Raw genomic sequence first — 20,350 nt, 5'->3', positions numbered from 1 at the left:
TTGTTCATTTTACACTGAAGGCTTTCCCCCTATTTAAACAGTTTACAGAATTGCAGATATAGAATTAAGGATTCAAGATATTTAAAATACACAGATCAATTGAAACAGGTTTCTTTTGCACGAAGTTTATAGTGGGGCCTGGAGAGAACACGGGGGACTAAATCACTAGTATTCAGCTCCTCTACTAAATAAAGACATACGTTTTAAGCTAACCCACCCACATTTTGAATTAATTTAATCCATTGTTCACCATTAGGCATGATTGCAGGATGATTTAGGAAGTAAAATTTAAGTTACAACTAACAAAGTAATTGCATCCTTTGGAAATGTCAGCTGCCCAACAGATGGAAATAACAGTTAATTTTTTAAGTAAGACATCTATTTTTCTCTAACATATGGAAAAACAGATTTCCCACTAATTGTTTTCAAATTTGCTCTGTATAATTAAGCAATACTACCAAGCAATATGGTGTGGGTAAGTAGTTCTCAGGTCCAGGAACAGCACTGGGATTCACTTGGAGTCATCGTCTTTGGACTCCAAAATAAAATGGTCAGCCTTTCAATAAAAAAAATCCCTTAGCTGACCAATCCACGGAACTATGGAGTCTGCTATACATGAAACACTTACATATTTCTGTAAGAAGCCCACAATCAGTTTTGTTATGCTGTACGCAGAGTTGAGATTTGGGCTTCAAAATGGGAGTAGGACTAACAAATGATTACCTACTGAACAAAGCAGTGAGGTGTGTGAAGAGGTGACTGCCTGGGTCAACACGTGACAAGGAAATCCACGTCCAGACTCCAAAATAAAAAACTGAGTAGACCCAATTAGTCTATCTCCTCCAGCCAATAAAGGCTGCTGGACAACATAACAAAAATGATCCTCTCTAGTTAAATTCTGAAAGTTTCTCACCCTTAAGACAGCAAAATGCTAGTCTTCCAGTATAAACACACGCACTCATATATATACACATACACACATCACAACCAATACAAAGAACTTAAGACTCATCTACTCACATCAAGCAGAGTCAACCACGTGCCTGTTAACTACAAGCTCAGTTTTGGTAGTATTCTACTCAATACAGGTTTTTATACAATGCTCATCACTATAGTATCTGAGCACCTTCCAATAGTGCATTAATAACGTGACTACATGTCACGTTTGTTCTCTCAGCCCCTTCCTGAGGGGGAGAAGTATGTGCAGTGGAGCATCATGTTTTGGTAGGGATTTAGGAGGTTTGGTTTTAAATACATCTACTGCTGTGTATTTGTTAGAGAAGACATGGTCAAAGAAATGTGCCTTGCACTTGGAGTGCAAAGTGGTGAGGTTTGTGATGGTCCACAGTTTTCGGGTGAGTTCATTTTACAGTCTCAAAGCAGCCCCGAGGAAGTTCTGTCTCTTGCAAAGACAAGCTTTACCCTTCTGGAGAGCTCCATTGTGCTACAGAAATCTTCAACCATGGTTTTCAACCCAGAGTTTATGTGATCTTCTGGATATCCTGGGCCTGAGCCATGAGCAGCTCTTAAGACCTTGAACTTGATTTGAAAGTCTATGGGAAGCAGGCATAGAGAGAAGAGGACATGTCTAATAACCTTGCAGTAGCCTATGTTGCTAAGGAAAAAACTGCAGCATTCTGTACTAGCTAGAATTTCCTAAATGCTGAAGACTTTGTGACCAGGTAATCCAGCCAAGAGATAACATAAGCATGAATGACTGAAGACAGGTCTGCCAGGATGGGAAGGAGCCTCTAGGTCAACTGAGGATACTGCCATGTAAAAGCTTAGTGTTAGCAAGAAATCCAAGAGTACATCTGAATTACAAACCAAACTGACTAATTGTGTATGTGTACTTTTAACCAAAGGAGACTGCACTGTGGCTGCAAACTCTTCAAATGCTTTCTTCTGCCCACCATACCTCTGTCTTGCCTAGATTAGCTTCAACCAGCTGTTCTTCACTAATGAGCTGATCTTGTCCAAGCACTGATCCATCTTGGTACCAGTGGCACGGCCAAACGCAGGCTTGGAAGGATTAGATTTGTATCGATATAGGTCAGTAAACTTCAATTTCATTGCCATACACAAACCGATGAAAAAAATATTTCCATCAATAATTGAAATTTAGACAGGCAAAGAAAGAAAAGTGCTGCTTGAGAACTTACTAGTTTGATTTAAGGATGTTTACACTTTGTATATTTGTATATTTTGATATGTGATGACGGCAATGTCTTTATTGATTTATTGTTATAAAGCTTTAACTTTTTGAATCTCAATGTCTACTATCATTAAATAAATTATGGTCTGATCCCTCCCATAATTTTGTGCAACTAAAAAAAATCTGAATATACAAAAAATCGAAAAAAAGCTTAAAAACAAACCGATATTATCCATCTAAATTATAAAAAAATTCCAATTCTGCCAAGTCCAGTCTTATGTGGAGAAGGAAAGGTAAAGCTGTGTCTCATCTGTATGTTGTGGCACTTGAGTCCATGTCATCTGCCAAGTTCATCTAGTGGCTACATGTAGATACTGAAAAAGACTGGAGAGAGAATTGACCCTTGAAAGGTCCAGAGGTAGAGGTGCAATTTCCAGTCACTAGCCATTGGGTACGCCTTCCAGCACTGAAACACTTTGGCACACTTCCCTGGATCCCTGCCACCTCTCAGGTGAGACATCATCTCATGATCAGTGTCAAATGTTGCAGAAGGTCCAGGAGGATGAGAATGGATGTTTGCCCTCTATCTGCTGACAAGAGGAGATCATCCATCAGTGCCCCTAAAACAGTTTCAGTTCTATGTCTTGGCCAGAATTCAGATTGTATCAGGTCTAAACTTTTATCTTCAATCAGTTGAGCTTGTAGTTAAGACTGGCTATCTTTTCCATAAGCTTGCTCAGGTTTGACACCAGGTGGTAATGGACTAGAATGAACAGAGTGGGTTTCTTCAATGTTGGTTGGACTATTGTGTTTGAGAAGGAGAAAGGGAAGATTCCTTAACTCACTGATGCACTGGCTATTTTGGTCAGGATGGCACTAGAGTGGAACTACACTTTATAGAAGACATTTCTTTTGCTTCTCCAAATAGAAAAGCGGCATATGAAGAACGAACACTTTAAAATGTGAATATACAAGAGAACATAAATGCTAGATTAAATATGACCAGCATATCATAAAACTAACTGATTCATCAAGTGAAACCTTCAGCTACTTTTGCACGAGTGATCAATAGTTAAATCCTTTTTATAAACGTAAATATTAAAATTCTTTGAAGTATGCTAAATAAAATGTTCTGTAGAGTATCTTTAATGAGAAGAGACTCTTTGCTTAGTCCTTGAACTCTGAGCTAACTTGATCCTACTAATAATCATTAACATTTAGATATAAGTAGGCTCTCTAAAGTCATCAAGAGAGCTCAACTGACACCAACATTCCGGAATAGGATTTTAAGAAATACAAAGCTAAGATCTGTCAAATGTACAACTTTTACAGTACTGAAAATTTGCAGCCACTAGCAGAGCCCCATAAACCATCCTATATTTAGCAGGAGCTAATCCTTAAGAGTGTAGTACTTTACAACAAATTATTTTATTTATTTTTTCACTTGAAGGAATTTTAAGCATTCATTAAAAACTTTTATACTCCTATATCAGCCATAACTGATGTAAAAATACTGAAGCGAAATAAAAATCCTAACTTGATACATAGCATCTAGTGCAGTTTAATAGCATTACAACTTTGCAATTAATATATGCATCATTAAGTAGGGCTGATTAAAATTCTTATGCCTAATTTATAGGCAAATGAAAACAACAGTATCCCCACTAATCTTCACATTCTTAATTTTAAACTTTCATCACAATCTGTTAAAGACTTCATTCAATCTGACTAATAAGGAATCCATATAAAATAAATACTAAAGGCAGCAATTATCTGGTAAACATGAATTCCAGACATTTAAAAACACTTTCAAAATCAGTTTATGAAGACAAATTATGCTGAATAATGAAAAATAGGTGATGAAAAGCATTTAGGCAGAGATTGCTGGAATAAAAGTTACTTTTTGTCCTGTTATCTACTATAACTACAAGAATAGGAAAATGAACTTTTTGCTGACTTCATAACATACTAAAAAGAGTCTTTTGCCAATTCCATCTCTGTTGAAGTTAAACATCTTAACTGTTTCTTTAACAGAGTGACACAAAGGGATGCAGAAGCATATTTTCAGATAAGCGCTTAAATACCACTTCCATATTCTGTCTTTATCTGCAGTTGAGAATTCTTCCAAGTTTCATTTTAGAGCTGCTTTTACATTTCAAAAACACATGATATATCTCAAAGTAGTCAGCTTCACTATCATTGTACCACTACATTAATAATTTCTGGCAAACATTTCCCTAACAATAAACTGATTTCTAATTTATCCTGAAAATATGCTACATAAAAAATACTTGCTAGAATACATTTTGATGAAAATCTGTATATCCTAAACACCATCAGTCTATGGATGTTGGTCCACTAGTACATATAGTTCCAATTTCCATCACTGGTGCTGGGAACCACATGATATTCAAAATACAGAGATTACTGGTAACATCAAACAGGGCTCAACATTTGTTTCTTTTTTAAATCAGTTTCCCTACTATTCCCCCTCCCCCCCAAACAAACAAACTGTTCAAAAGCCTTGAACTACAGAGGATTTTTAAATGGTTATGGGGTACATGGTTAGGTTCCAACTACACAACAACTTAACCATACTGGCCATGACCTGGTTACAACTATGTCTAACCCCAGCCTTGTGCCTCAACATTAGTTGGAGAGTAAACTAGGGGCTAAGATTAGATTCAAACCAGGAACTGTGTGCTAGAGATACTAGTATCACTTGAGACCCTCAAGGGAGGTTATACAATTGATATGATATGGAATGTTGCTGATGGTGGCAAGAGGATTTAGTGATCGTGTTTATAATAAACTCCATCAGCTCAGTGCTACAATCTACCTGGTAATATACTACATAAAAATTAATCCACTCAGAACTGTGCTGGAATAAACAGATCTGTTTTGCTGTGAAAGAAGTTACCTTGGTTATAACAGAGTATGGGAAATATAGTTGAGGTATTACTACCTCCAAAAGCCGAAAACAAAGATTTCATTAGATGAACTAATAAAAAGCTAGGCGCAGTGTGTATGTAGACAGGGAAGTGAAGACAGTCAGCAGCAGGCCAGATAGTGTGTGTATATCTCCAAGACTTCTGTGGTGATGCCAAGCAGCACAACTTCATTAGGATCTGGCAAATCAGAAGATGTCTACAGGGCATGCTCAGTGGTTCTTCCCCCCCCCCCCCCGCCCACAACAAACTGAGCAAAAAGGCTACTCCACATGTAGCTAGACCGCTAAGTTTTAAAAACTTTCTTTAAAAAAAAAATACAAAAAAAAAATAAAATAAAATACAAAGAATGCATAGCTTTCATACAGTGACTTTCAGATCAAATTTGTTCCACTAATGAGTAAAAGTTGGTTCCAGCTGCCAGCCCTACCAGTTCAATATGGGCTCTGAAAGCTTCCATACTGCCAAAAAAAATTATTTACCTTTAGGCAGAGACCAGCTTTATAGGAAAGTTTTTCAAAAAAAGATAAATGCATGTAAAAACAGGGAATTATAAATATTTAAATATAAATGCAAAACTTATTGCAAACTAGAAGTGAATTTTTCATTTGTATTTATTTTAGATAATGCTTTTCCTTTTCTCTGACAATGGTGGACTCTTATTGGAACACAAACAGACCTCAATTGCCTGAAACATAAATTAATGGGTTAAATTTAAAAAAAGTTCATTACTACGTGTTTATGGTTTTCTTACCTAATGCTGATACATTGATGAATACGACAGAAAGTCTCAAATATAAAAAGACGAGCATTCTCAATGAAGTCTTCAAGACATGCTACCAAGAAAAAGTCATTCACAAGCACCTGTAAGAACAGGGGAAAAGAGAATAATGATGGAAACAATATCTAAAGTAAACGTACTCATGCAGATAGCCTCAGTAACTAAAACCAGTGATTAGTATCTTCTGAAGCAGTTTCTGGAATATTTTAAAACATACCCAGAGTTTTACAGATTAACAAATTTGCAGAACATAATCTGCTAAAACCCAATTATCCTGTCCACTGTATATGTGCAATTTCTATCCAAGTCTTCTTCCAGTGAGGGGACAATTAGTCCTCCAAGTCTCAAGATTTTAATAAAAGCTTTCTACAGCAGTAAAAACAATGTATTTATTTCCACTTCCACTTTTGCAATTCTGGGACAATATTGAGTGGACAGTGACCTCAACAATTCTGCTAATGTGCATGCCAAAACAGACTCTAGCTCATTCTCCCACAGCTATATTGACTCTAGTGCCATCAAGAGGCAGTTCACAATTGCACGAACACAATATTCCATTCTCTATTACACGAGCCTTAGATTTTCCATCAGATAATTATGGTAATAGATTAAATTTGTAACTATAGGAATTTTCATCCCATCCATGTATCAACACTGAAATTTAAGTACATTGTTTCAGGAGTTATAACCTCTACTGACAAAGCAGATTACTCTGCAGAGCAAATGAGGTTATTTTGCAGCTACATATTAAAATTACTAATACCAAGTTTGGAGGAACCAAGGTAAAATAACATAGTTACAGAATCTATACCTATTTCTCTTAACTTAAAATATTTATAACTATGCTATTCCACGGCAACCAAAGTTTCAGAACTGTAAACTCAATCACAGATGATTCATTACAAAATCTCTCTGATCTATGAATAATCTGCTTCAGTTCTTTCTACAGACAATATAAAATTTACTTTTTTGCAATAAGCTTAGCAGATACATATGTGAAAATATGCCACACACTATGTAGCACAAAAATTACAAAAACATAACATGTACTAAATACTAATACCTACACATTAAAATAGCGGAGAAATTTCACAGTTCAGTTTTAGCAACTAGCCACAAATCCCAAAAGAACACAAAATTTAAATTACCCTGTGTGACAGGGTGTTGAACAGCAAGACTGCAGAATCAGCCCCCTGCCACACCAGCCCCATTTAGGTGAATAAAGTGGAGCTGGCTGGAAAGACCCTGCCCTAATTGGGGAATGAGAGTCAGTTGCCAGACCAATTAGCCCAGATCTATATAAGAGGCTAGGAAGAAGGAAGCCAGGATGGTGAGACAGAGCAGAGCGAGGGAGTGCAGGCAGGGAAAAAGCCCTTCCTTCCTGGGTTCAGACACAGAACTGTGTATGGTGAGAAGGTGGTGAAAGCACAAACATGTAAATAAAAACACCAGTGGTTGCAGAACCCAAGGGTCTCTGAGTGACTTTATCTGAGCCTAGCAGAGGCAGGAGCCAGGAGGGCCAGCTGCACTCTGTTAAACCCTGGTATACTTGAGTCATATGAAATTGCAAACTTATGAACTTTTGCTTATCCTTTTAGTAAAAATGACAGTCTTTACAGGTGAAAAGCCCACAGCCCATCTCTTCTCTCTGCAATCACCACAGATTTCTGATCATGCTCAGTAGTACACTTCCTCCTGATAAGCCCACCTGACAATGCATTACTTGTGTGGTTGATATCATCTAAGCCCTTTCTCCTATCATAGAGGCTGTTTATAAATTGGAAAATGCATTGGGCTAGAAAATGTATTATAAATATTTTAACTAACATTAAACATAAGTCTTCCTTTATTGTTTGCAAGGGCAGCTGTGTTTAAAAATGTTAGCTAGCTGTAGTTAACGCTACACAATTATCTTTGTCTACACTCAAGGCAAAAATCACATTTTCTAATACAAAGCACGTTCCATATATAGACAAGGCTTGAGTGGAATCTTTGTTCTATTCATATGTTCTCTTCCCTCCACATGTCAAGCTCAGTGCTGTTTTGCTCCATCAACTGCTCTCAGGCTCCTCTGATGTCCGTGTTTGGTGGTCAGGAAATTTGTCAATAACTTGATCAGATTGTACTTCATGTTCTGAGAAAAAGGATTTTTTCCCAGCCTGACCAATTTGGCAGCTAAACTTACTACCTTTCAGTATTTTTCTTCTTTTGGAAGGTTTTATATGATCTATAGAGAGTGAGAAGCTAAGATAGTCATCTTTGCGGCTGATAACCAGCTTGAAAACCCCAGAGTAGTGCAAAAAAAACAAAAGCAGAGACATTATTGTTGTGGAAATATATATTTTGCATTATTTAAATATTTTAAATTCTTCTGAAAGAAAATCATTCCTTGTTTATGGAAAGCAGACATTCATACCAGAGTGCCCAAAACTGCATGGGATAGTGGCCCTATTGCGCAGGGGGGGGGGGGGGGGAAGGGAGGAGAGAGAGAGAGAGAGACACGCGCTAGCTTCCTCTCAAAGTGGCAGACCCATGTTTCTCTCAACCTGTACTATCTAGCAGACCTGGATGGCCTCTCACCCCATGACAAAAACAGTTGTATCTGTGATAGCTGCTTCAAAAAGTGTGAAAAAATGGGTCCAAATTAGTCACAGGAGTTTTCATTTAAGAAAGGTGAAAGATTATTTACCACCAGATTCACTGAAAGAATTTTTGTAAGACTATGTTTAGTATATTTATGTTGCCAACATCTGAAACTTACAAAATTGTTAAGTTTACACAAGCTAAAAATCTTACCGCTTCACACTCCCTCAGTTTTTTCTGGGCACCATCGAAGTCAAAATTAACATACAAGCATTCTACAAATTCTGTAATGGGGTCCTTGTATGTGTAGGATTCCTGTCAAAGTCATTCAAGAATATTAGATATTTCAAGAAATAAACATCATAATATTCACAAAATCAATTAAGAGTATATTTTACATTTCTTAAATGAACCAGCACTGACAATTTCCAATTTATTTCCAATTAAGATAAATATTTAAATATCTTATTTAAAAGAATACTTGTCAATTTAAAATCATTAAACAATTTTATTTAACTTAGTAACTAAGTCCACCTAAGATTATTAGAAATGGAAGAACTGTTACTATTGATGCCACGTTTATTTTTTGCAGCTATCACACCTTGGACAATGAAAATTAATCAGTTTTACAACCAGTGCTGCAATATTTGGGCTGGTAATACTTCAGTTGAAATGTTCATTAAAAAAACACTATGTATTTTGTTTCATTTCAAAATACGTAGTTTCTTCAAAATCTAAGTTTGGGGACAAATCTGAATTGGCTGTATTTTCATTTCAGACCATAGTTTGATACAGGATATTTGATTAGGAATGATCTCCCATTTTACAAATGAGATGGTGTCTAAATGTTAATCAAAACCATTTTGTATTTTTAATAAACTAAATATTTAGAATTACTTTTCATATTGAAACATTACAAAAATAATTTCTTTAATTACAAGGAAAATAACCTGATGATAGTAGCCCTGAAATTAAATCCATGACTTTCATAATTCAATTACGAAACACTTTCAAGTACTTCTCAAATAAGAAGTTTAACTTTTAACATAGAAAGGCACCATGCAACTTGTTTACTTGAAAAACGATACTTAAGTATTACAGACAACTGGCAGTTTAAGTGAGCAGTAACTAAGATGTACAACTTGTAATACTAAATAAATAAAACTTTCCTTCTTTGAAAGGAAGCTACATAAATTCTCAATACTGGATGTAACAAATTATAAATCTTCTCATTTACAATCCTGTTTCGCAACTATTAAATTTTGTGAAGTACTACATTTGTTAATCAATTTATTGATGCCCATCATGTAATTAGCAAAGCTTAGAGTCCTGTGGTATTGCAATCTAAGGAAGTACAACAGTTGGAGGCCAATATATCAGTTTCTGAAAATTCTATAACCTTCAAGTTTAGTCCACCAGTTAGAGGTCTTCCCCATCTGTCAAAGCAGGATAACTGCTTTGAAATCTATATATGAAAAGTATTACTTCAGAGCTAATATTATAAACACAGAAGTGACTTAACAGCATAAAAAGACTGTTGGAATACTTATTCCCTGAATGGTACTGAGAGGTTTCGTTATGTATCCTACATATTTTGGTTTGGTAACATAAAATATGTTCTACTAATGTATTTTACGTCAATCTTTATTTAGTTTGAATAAGAAATATAGATAAAAAATTTCCATGCATAAAAAATTGTTCCAAACAATGTCAGAATTCTTAACGCTTGTAAAATTCAATGCTGATCCTACTGCTTCATTTCTTTATGTTGTCTTTCATTACTGCATCAAGATTTCAAAGATTTTATGTACTGGAACCCAAGGTAGAAGTTGGTTCTTAATGTATAGTATTAACATTTCAAATTGATAGAAATTAAGTTCTCTAGGCACTAATATCAAATGTTTTGAAAACCTGTAGCAATACTTCAATTTTTACATTTTGTTGTGCATAGTTAACTAAGCTTATGTTTTAGATTTAGAAAAATCAGTTATATGTCCCCTATTGATTTCATTAGTATGTGTAGCACAACTATCAGACATATTAACATTATTTTCAAACATGTCTAAAAGACAAAGGTTTGTTTAACAATCAGTCATGTGGATTTGAGGTGCCATCTTTCCTACGAAAGACACAAAGGACTCCAACAATGGATCAAAACGTTCCTTCAGTAAGTATCTTGATTCTTTCATTATAAACATGGACTAAAAATATCTTGAAATAGCCACTTTGGTGCAAGTGTTGTTAGGGAAGAAGCTTGTTACAAGGGATATAATGCTTTTTAGGTCAGTGTATATTGACTCACGGCTTGTCTACTCTTGAAAATCTATAGCTGTACTGCTGTAGTGCTTTAGGGTAGACACTAATTATGCCAGGAGGAGGGGTTCCATGGGCACAGGTAATTCACCTCCCTGAGAGGTGGTGGCTAGGTCGATGGAAGAATATGTTTAACACCAGAGATTAAGTTAGTTTAACCACGTTGGTTTTGGGGGAGGATTTTTTCACACCCTTGACTGACATAGCTGGGTTGATCTAACTTTATAGTGTAGACCAGGCCTCGATGGCTTAAAAATTCCCTAAACTTGTTGGGTAAGCAAAGTTTCCTGTTCACTTTAACAAGAGTTGTAGTACAGGATATGTGAGAGGGAGCAACAGAGTTGGGTCCAAAATATTTTCATGTTTATTTTTTGTCCCCTAATCTCTCAGTAAAGCCTTTCATCTTTATTTGGGAAATGGGGGATTGAGAGAAAATATAATTATTCTTTCTTCTTGCAATTCATCCCACTTGATTTTTAAAGAGAAAATAGAACCCCAAAAGAGAAGAGGTGCACTGGAAGCAGCAAAAAGTAAAAGCACAGGATTCAAGTGTATTTTCAGAAAAATTTACACACCAAGAAAAACATGAAACTGAAAATTTTTTTCTAGTAAGATCGAACATATAAAAAGGGGTTTTATTTCTTACCTGCTGGATAACCTTGACTAAATCTTTCAGCACTTGCCTACGTTTTCGAACATCCTTGTTTGTTATGACTGCTGTAGTCAGATATCGAAGGATATGGGGGCACATAGTCTGTATTGCGTTAAGATACCTGAAGAAAATATTTCACTTGTAATTTTTATATATTTAATAATTAATTTTAATGGTGCAGTTTTACATCTAAGTGACATCAGAAGATAAAAACAGTTGACAACTTTATATAATGTTGTACTATTTCCTAAATGTGTGTAGATATACCAATAAAGTAGACATTTCTTTTTATTATTTAGGTTAACTGAATTCTCAGTTATAAAATGTTTTCAGAGAATTATGCTAAATTGGACTTCATTTCATATCATCATCACACATGCTTGCAATTTTTCTCACTCCAAACACCCAGTGAATAAACCCATAGAAGGGATTTATAAAATGGAAAGCATCCAACATACCATATGATTAACTTTGTAAGAATATTTATTCAAAAAAACAAAAAAAGAAAAAAAACAACAACAAAAACAAAAAACCCTGGACAATAAAAGAAATCCCAGTCTACTAATGAGTTAAGTCTACTCCTCATCTACACTTTCACACCAATATACCTTTACCAGTTTGTTTTTTCTGAACGTTATTATGAAGTTTTGGCCAAGCTAATCTTAATAAACCCAAAACGTGCTCTGTTGATACTGAACTGGATGGACAGAAATGCAGGTGTTAACTCAACAATCCAACCACTTTGTCTTCTGATTCTTCCTCTATTTTTCACCATTATGATGCAAACTGACAACCTCCTTCGCATAAACATTTGCACTAGAAATGTGCCTCTTCAATTTTAAATGACAGGAAAGAGTAAAGAACCTAACTTTATGATCCATCAGGCATTTTCCAGCCTCATATTCCTGTTCCCGGCTCAGCCTATTAGGTTAGATAATTGAGATCACTCATGTGCGCCAGTGTCTGAAAATGTCCATAGCACCTTGATTTTCAACCTTCTTGCGTAGTTCCAGTTTTGTTATTATCAGATCAAGCTAGAACTCCAATAAGACAAGAATAGCATCACCACATCTCTAATCTGTAGCTTCTCCAAAGCTTCCTTTACGTTATTTTGGTAAATTTAGAGCCCATCTGTAGAGTTCCTTCTACAAACAGCACACTATTTTTTCACCAAAAGTACTCCTCGTGTTTAGTGCAAACTTCAACATACTGCTGGTAATTGCATGTAAATGTAGAGAATATCTTCCTTTCAGTGCTTAGAGTCTTCAGAAAGCTGGAACATCAATCCTTTTTTAAAGGAGGAACCCTTAAAGATGACTGCAAAAGGTTTTTTTGTTTGTTTGCTTTTTTAAACTTCACAGTGTATTTTAGGACTGCTAGTTTTTACTACCAATTCAAAAAGCTTTAGCATGCTGAAAACCTACACAACAGAAGTTTAGGGTGACTGCTCCTAGCAGCAGTTTCATTTTATGTTAGTTGTCTGATCAAAAGGCAAAGATGATCAAATTCCATGGGATGGGCATGATATACAAAAACCGAAAAGGAATACTTTCTCTGAACTCTTGGAATACACCTTCAGCAACCTGGACACAATATTCTGAAATCTTCTTTTCATATTTAGAACAGAAGGCTCTAAATTAAGACCACACTTTTCCCTGAATAAATGTTTGTAGCCATTATTGGGTCATTTTGCATCAGTGTTAACAGTGACTTTCAGTTCTTCCTTTAATTTTGCCTGTATTTCTTTATTTGCAGTACCTAGAAGTAGAGCTTAAATCTTTCAGGACAAATACATCCAAGGCAAAGTACTTCTGCAATTTCTTAAAATTGATTATTTTGTGCTACAGTGAAGGCAATGATGTAAACAAAGTTGAATGCTGATCAAGTTCAAGTCTGTGCCATTTAGTTTTTACAATACCATTGCCAGTTATCTGATTTTTGGGGGTTGACAAATGCAGACTTGAATCAAGTGACTATTAAGAGCTGTAAGAGGCCTGGAATAGCAAATCATTATCATGGCTACACTTCTTTTACAAATGTAATGAAAATGACTCACTTACAGGATTAATCCCAATGCTCTGCTCTTTTATTTCAATAAAGTTTAATTCAATGGTACATTTGATTTTTCAGCACTTTCAGCACTTTTAGAGACGGCACGTATCTGTGCTAGCTTGCTATTTTTTACCTCGACAACATTTACACGCTTCAGAATTGTTTATAATTTCAGTCCATTCAACTGCTGGTTTCCTACCACTTTCTTTTAATTTTAGGCATGCTAAGAAAGACAGATCCTCACCAAACATCAGTGTATGAATTTAACACCCATTCATCAGTAGCTTTCACATTTACAACGGTTAGAATAAGGGCCTGTCTACACTTAAAACGCTACAGTGGTGCAGCTGTAGCACTTCAGGGTAGATATTACCTATACCAACAGGAGGAATTCTCATAACATAACTAACTCACCACCCCAAGAAGTGGAAGCTGTGTTGATGGCAGGATGCTTCTGTCAACACAGCACTGTCTTCATAGGGACTTAGGTCGGCTTAACTATGCAGCTTAGAGCCCTGAGCAATGAGGTTATGCTGAACTAATTTTCTAGTGTAGACCAGGTCTAAGAAACTACCTGAAGAAAATTCAGCTCTTTGAAGAATGAAAAATAGGGTGAGTGTTATATAGCTTTACATGGAACCGCTTTATTAAATGATCTGCATGCCTTCCAGAAGTTTCTAAAATTCAGCAAACCAAGACCCCTGAATAATTCACAACTCTTCCAATTTTCCTTCAATTTCAGGGTTCAAGACTGTTCTATAACTTTTGTTTCCTAATAGGAATAACATACTGATATAACAATTTGATACTTTCATTTACCTTTTAAGTTTTAAGAATAGGTAATATTTTTAGCCTCAAAAAGCCTTTCAAATATATTTTAATATTTATATTTCAGTTACAAGCTCAAAATATGTAAATACACTCAGTTTTCTCTCCAAAAAACTGTTTCCCCCCCACAACCCTCACATATTAACTAGTTCTCCTAGGAAGATGTACTCATGTATGCACTCCAGAAGTACATTCGTTGCTTGAAATCAAACAAGTAAAACTTCTCTAATACTAAATCCAAAACATATAATGCAATTTAAAACAATCTAGTCAGATCTGAACATGCAGGGAAAACCGTGAAAGTGATTATGCTCAAAGCTCTACCAAATAAAATAAAATTGAAAAAAATATATATAAAATTTCTCTAGTCGTTCAGTTATAGTAATCTTAGATGTTACTTGTAATAAAGCAAAAGAAAACTCTGTAAGCTGAGGCTGGCGTGCTGATGAATGCATCATATTAGATAGGGAGACTGGCCAACCAAAGCATTTAAGGCTGTGACTAGATTCCCCAAAATAAATTTGTTTTAATGATGTTCTGGAATGCCCAGTTTAATTTAGCTATTAGGGAAAATAAGTAAACATTAGCAAAGACATAGCAATTTCTTTTTTTAACTTTTTCAAGTCACCTATGAAATAAAATTAGATAAATAGGATCAAAACTCCTCTAAATATTTAAAGCTTTGAAAATGACACCATTCTCATCAACCACTGATGTGTAAGACACCCACCCAAAGTCAGGAGAATGAACATAATGTGTTTAATGTTTTCAGTGTGAGAATTTAAGAGTGTCTTATTTTTTGTTTGAGATGAAAATGTGGCTTGCAAACAGATGTTCAAAAACTGGAGGCTCCAAGACAGAAACTACTTATTATAAAAAAAGCTTTTGATGTGCAGCTGTCTTTTCTAAGCAGCATTTTAATTATACTTTATTGGACCTTGATCAGGTAGAAGAAAATTAAAGATTTAAAAGATTAATTAATTCAAGACTACCTTCTTTTACTGTTTAACAAACTGAAAAGCTTTAAATGCTCCTGTAACCCAAAGAACTTCATATGAAAAGAGTTAATGGAAAACTTTCTAGAAAACTAAGTCCATTTCTTATAATGCTGTTACAAGGAAAAAGGATTAAAAATCCAATTGCTAAATAAAAAAATTTGATTGCATTGCTATGACTCAGAAAAGTAATATCCAAAGAATTATGTTACAAATGCATTCTTTCAATAGCACCTGTATCTTAAGTCACTGAGGCAATGTTTCATCTCTAATTGCATCTATTTACTTGATAGCCTACATATTGTTTTACATCTTGACGAGATTCAAAAGCACAAGCTCTCTCCATTTACGAATTCAAAGTGAAATCAGGCAATGTTATCAGTGCATATGATGTAACCAATTTAAAAGTGCATTGTCATTCTATATTTATATTACAGTAGCAAATATGATACTTATTAGCTTTATTTGTTATCCACAGAAAAGGAATTCTTCCTAAATTAACTATCCCTTTGTTGCTTAATGCTCGTTTACAGTAATATTAGATTAATAAGTAACTAAGTGCATAAAACTAGTAAACTTCACAACTGTGGAAATCTTAGGCATCTCCTTACACTCTTCTGATCTCTTTACATTAGTTCCTTTCATGGCTGTACAACACAATGTAACATTATTACTAATTTACACATTTTAGTGGAACATTGAGTACTATGGTAATATAAATATTAAAATAGATATAGACAATAAAAAACACACAAAATTACTCTAACATCAGGAAATACTGTAAATCACAAGACCAAAAGATAAAAATAATGTAATTGTATTTGAAAGCATCAATTCAAGTCCTCCTTATCGGTAGTGACTGAAAAATGTTACCATATGATGGTTGTTTCATGGCTATAAGAGAAGTTAGCTGGAGGTCTGCAGTTCATAATGGACAGCTGTCCACATCATAAAGCCCAAATACAATTAACACGACACAATCTCTTTTCATGGTATATTTTCTGCAATTTAAATTTTTTGTTGTAATTGTTTGAGATGGAAACAAACACGCTGATATGGAGAGTAAAAGGGTTAATTTAATGGTCACTGATTAGATTAAGCCAAATAAGGGTTTGGGATGATTCACCTGGAGTTAAATTAGTTGACAACACCATGTTTAATTATCCCAGCTAGATTACTCCAAGACATTAAATCTGCATTCTACATGTAAGAATGAAAACTAACAAAAGCCATCTCTAAAGCCTCCTCCACAGAGCTGGTGGTTAAAATGCTGGCAGTAGGTCTATATTAGCTCTCCCAAAATTGCTACCACCGCTGATACACCAATGATGGGAAATTTTAAGAAAAATGTTAATTAGATTTAGCCAAAGAGCAACAGTTTGGAGGGCCTGCTGGATAAACAATACTCCCAGCACTTGGAGAGCCAGACATTTAAGTTAATAGGTAAAGGATTTTTCATCAACCTATTAGATTGGCTGACAAAGTGCAGCCTCATTTTTTCTCAGAGAGGAATGAGATAGTCCTACATAAGGGACAGCAGAATGCATTGGTCCATGTGCTTAGAAAAGCAGGCCCATGTAAGCTCATTATGCCTGTGTCAATTCGCTTCAATGGGTTCCCATCAGCTCCTGGGTGCAATTCAAGGTACTGGATTTAATCTGTAAAGTGATACAGACCTTGGAAACAGGTTACACCCCCCTTGCTCTACTACACATTCATGACATCCAAGATTACCAGAGGTGTACCAGAGCCCTTTTTTCAGAAATATATCAAAATAAGTCCACACCTAAAACCAGCAATCATCACAGTTTTTACTTGCACTGATATAAGTTGTATCAGCTTTATTATGTAACCAAGATTTCATTTTATGATTTTTTAAATGATTTTTATTGTACCAAATATGGTTACAATCTGGCAGACTGTACTAACGCTAACAACAAATAAAACAGCATTCATTGATTCACACTGCCGCTTTGGGGACGAAACCAATTCTTTCCAATATATTATGAGTCTTTAATACTATTGACCATTAAAGTGATGTTGATTCTCACGTTCTCTCAGAGATCCCAGATAGTTCATCTATTAAGAGGGCTTTCATGTGGACTTCCTTGGGTATGTCTACATTGCAATAAAAGACCCATGGTTGGGCTGGTCAGCTGACTTGGGCTCATGGGGCTTGGATTGCAGGGCTATAACACTGCAGTGCACATGTCCAGACTCGGACTGGAGTTCGGGCTCTGAGACGCCGCAAGCAAGCAGGGAGGGGGCCAGCCCGAGCCCAAACGTCTACACTGCAATTTTATAGTCCCGCAGCCCAAGATCTGAGAGCCTGAGTCAGCTAACCCAAGCCAGCTGTCGGTCTTTTACTGCAGGGTAGACATACCTCTAAGGACTAAGTTTTTTTCACCAGTTCTTTTTTAACCTGTACATGAGCTGCTGAGGGACTTACTGAGACTCCTTGGCTTGTGATGCTTTTTACTGTGCAGAAGAGAATTATCCAACCTAGGGAATTGAGGAGGGTATAGATTCTGCCTTCCCTGTGCCTAGCTGAAGAAATAACATGTGTGGGGATCAGCTGGACTGCCACAGCAATTCCGTATATCCCCCAGTCTATATTCTTCCCTGCTAGGCTCTCCTGGCTCACTTGAAGCTCTTTGACAACAAGTCTCAGAAGAGGCGCAGAGTGGCATCTGTGCTACGGAGGCTAACTCCTCCCCAAACTGACCACTGAGCGTTTCAGGAACGGTTGGAGTGATATGAAGGCATTCTCCAAATCCACAATTAGCTTTCCAGCTCCACCTCAATGATGTGGAATACGTGCCAAGACTCATCAGCAGCACGTAGTGCTGTGTGCTACCTATTACCGCTTTCTTCTGTGGCTCAGAGCAAATGGAAGGACATCACATTGGTCAGATGCCTCTCCCTGATGGCAAACCAGGGGAAGCTTGCCAGCAGGAGAAGCTGCCTCAAGTCAGAGGCCTGTTACTTTAAAATAAATAACTAAACTCATTCAGGAGGCTTTATGTCCAAGTTAGCAAATATTTCTCTACAAAACTAAGCACATAAGTACATGTTTAAACATTACATCTAATAACAGTGTCTATATTAAATATTGCATTCTTCAGCTCAGACACACATTATGATCCTAAAGCAACTGTATCCAACTTGTGGCTCAGGGGCAACTGTGGCCCTTGACAAGGACCATCAAGAAAATATGTACATAATTATGAACTGAAAGTGAACCATACCATGAAATTGTTAATCAGGCCTATAGTTACAGCAGGGAAGGAGGGAAGCAGAAGATACCACATCTTCAGCAGCCCTAGCAGAAGGTTTGGGTGAAATAAGAGTGCTATGAATGGCTGCTGTCCCTTCCCTACTGGCAACCTGTTGTATCAAAGGGGAGGGAAAACGGAAGGAAGCAGCATAGTTTTCTTGCTGCTCCATTGCTGGCTTCCCTGTTGGGCTGTCAGTCTTAAGAAAAGCAAGTTAGGCATTCAAAAAGCTCTGATGGAACCTAGGCAAATAAAGTGTTTAATGCAGCCTCTGGATCTTTTTGAAATATGTTTGGCCCTTCGGCTGAAAAGGCTGAACATACCATTGTTAAATATTTTTGTCCTACACCCACTTTCTGCCTCAGTACAAGGTTAATGTCTACACTACAAGCAACTTACTGTGGTTGATAGAGAAAGAGATCAATGATGTTGTCTCTGCCTTTTGGGTGGTTGAAGAACACGAACAAAGACCAATGGATTAGCCATGTTCTCTGCTGAAGAGACTGGAGTGGGGAGCTGACTGACTGAAAACAAGACAAAATAAAATTTTAAACTGGTGCAGATAAGATGCAATGAAAACATGACAATACTATGGAAGTTCTCCTTGGATCATGATGGTAATGTCTAGAACGCTCCATCTCCCCTCTATCATTCTGAATTTGGTTCATGGCCCTCTTTTATAGGGGTTGATGGTGTAGAACAAGTGTTTCCCATACTGTTAGCCTTGTTCCCCACTACGCCATTTACATACTTTGTTTAGCTCTGCAATACTCTTAGAGGGTGATAATACAACATTATCACCCTACCCCAGGAATAAAATAAAAATTGTTAAACTTAAGTAACAGATCTGCCAGAGGAAGGGATTCAACTCCCCCACCTGCAAAAAATAATGAGTTTCAGCTCCCACCATCAGCACCACTTCATTGGCTGGTTAACTCAACAACCTCCAGCAGACTGGCAAACAATGGAAGCTGCAAGGTTATGACCATGCACAGTAGACCAGTGATCCTAGCATTAAAAAGTATGATCACAGTACTAGAATGGATATTCTTCCTTATGAAATTTCCCCTAGCTACCAAAGTCTAGCACAACCTGCTGTAACCATGTAGATTCAGAAGCTTTAAAAGGGGGGGGGGGAGGGGTTAGAAGATGAGGAAGAGGAACCTGCCTGGCATCAGCTGCCACCCACCTAGACAATGAATAACACATTTAAAAATGTACTAAAACCTTCAAGATTTCCATTTAGAGGGTAAATCACTTAAAAAATAGCCAGCTCTGAAATAGTTTCTCTCTCAGAATCACAGAAAGGACACCGTAAATCAACCCACTCTTCTCAGGTCATTTTTTGGCAATCAGTGCCACTGTCAGAAACTGAAGTAGTAGATATCTGACAAACAGTCCAGCAGCCAGATTTTCCCTCAGACTAACAATGGTAGTCACCAGAATCATGAGTGAATACTGCTCACTTCAAGAGTGAATGTTGTGGTGGCATAGTTGTAGAAACATAGCAAACTTTGTGTAGTGTCATTTCACCATCTACATACTTACACACACACACACACACTTATGACCACTCCACATTACTAAGTTACTATAGAGAAAACTACAATTTTTTCCATATTTCTCCTAACAAATACTTTAAACAAGTTTCCTGTACTCTGTCACAATTTTCATATATTTTTAGTTACCACTGTTAATTAATTTCTTAAAGGAATGTTTCAGAGTAACAGCCGTGTTAGTCTGTATTCGCAAAAAGAAAAGGAGTACT

General features: G+C 36.4%; 1 protein-coding gene across 1 annotated transcript in view; it reads right to left on the bottom strand.

Moving 5' to 3' along the window:
- EIF3E (eukaryotic translation initiation factor 3 subunit E) overlaps window positions 1-20,350 on the bottom strand; it is a 57,945-nt gene that overhangs the window by 9,502 nt on the left and 28,093 nt on the right. Inside the window, exons 7-10 of the mRNA XM_084618360.1 lie at window positions 18,982-19,106; window positions 11,427-11,553; window positions 8,681-8,782; window positions 5,858-5,967 (exon numbers count right to left, since the gene is read on the bottom strand). Coding sequence (XP_084474486.1) covers window positions 5,858-5,967; window positions 8,681-8,782; window positions 11,427-11,553; window positions 18,982-19,106 — 464 coding nt within the window. The remainder of the gene's footprint in view (window positions 1-5,857; window positions 5,968-8,680; window positions 8,783-11,426; window positions 11,554-18,981; window positions 19,107-20,350) is intronic.

This window comes from Lepidochelys olivacea, assembly GCF_965140295.1.
Source record: "Lepidochelys olivacea isolate rLepOli2 genome assembly, chromosome: 2".
NCBI classification, from domain to species: Eukaryota; Metazoa; Chordata; order Testudines; family Cheloniidae; genus Lepidochelys; species Lepidochelys olivacea.
Note: the sequence above shows the minus strand (reverse complement) of the source record. Positions and strands in the feature narration are given on the sequence as shown.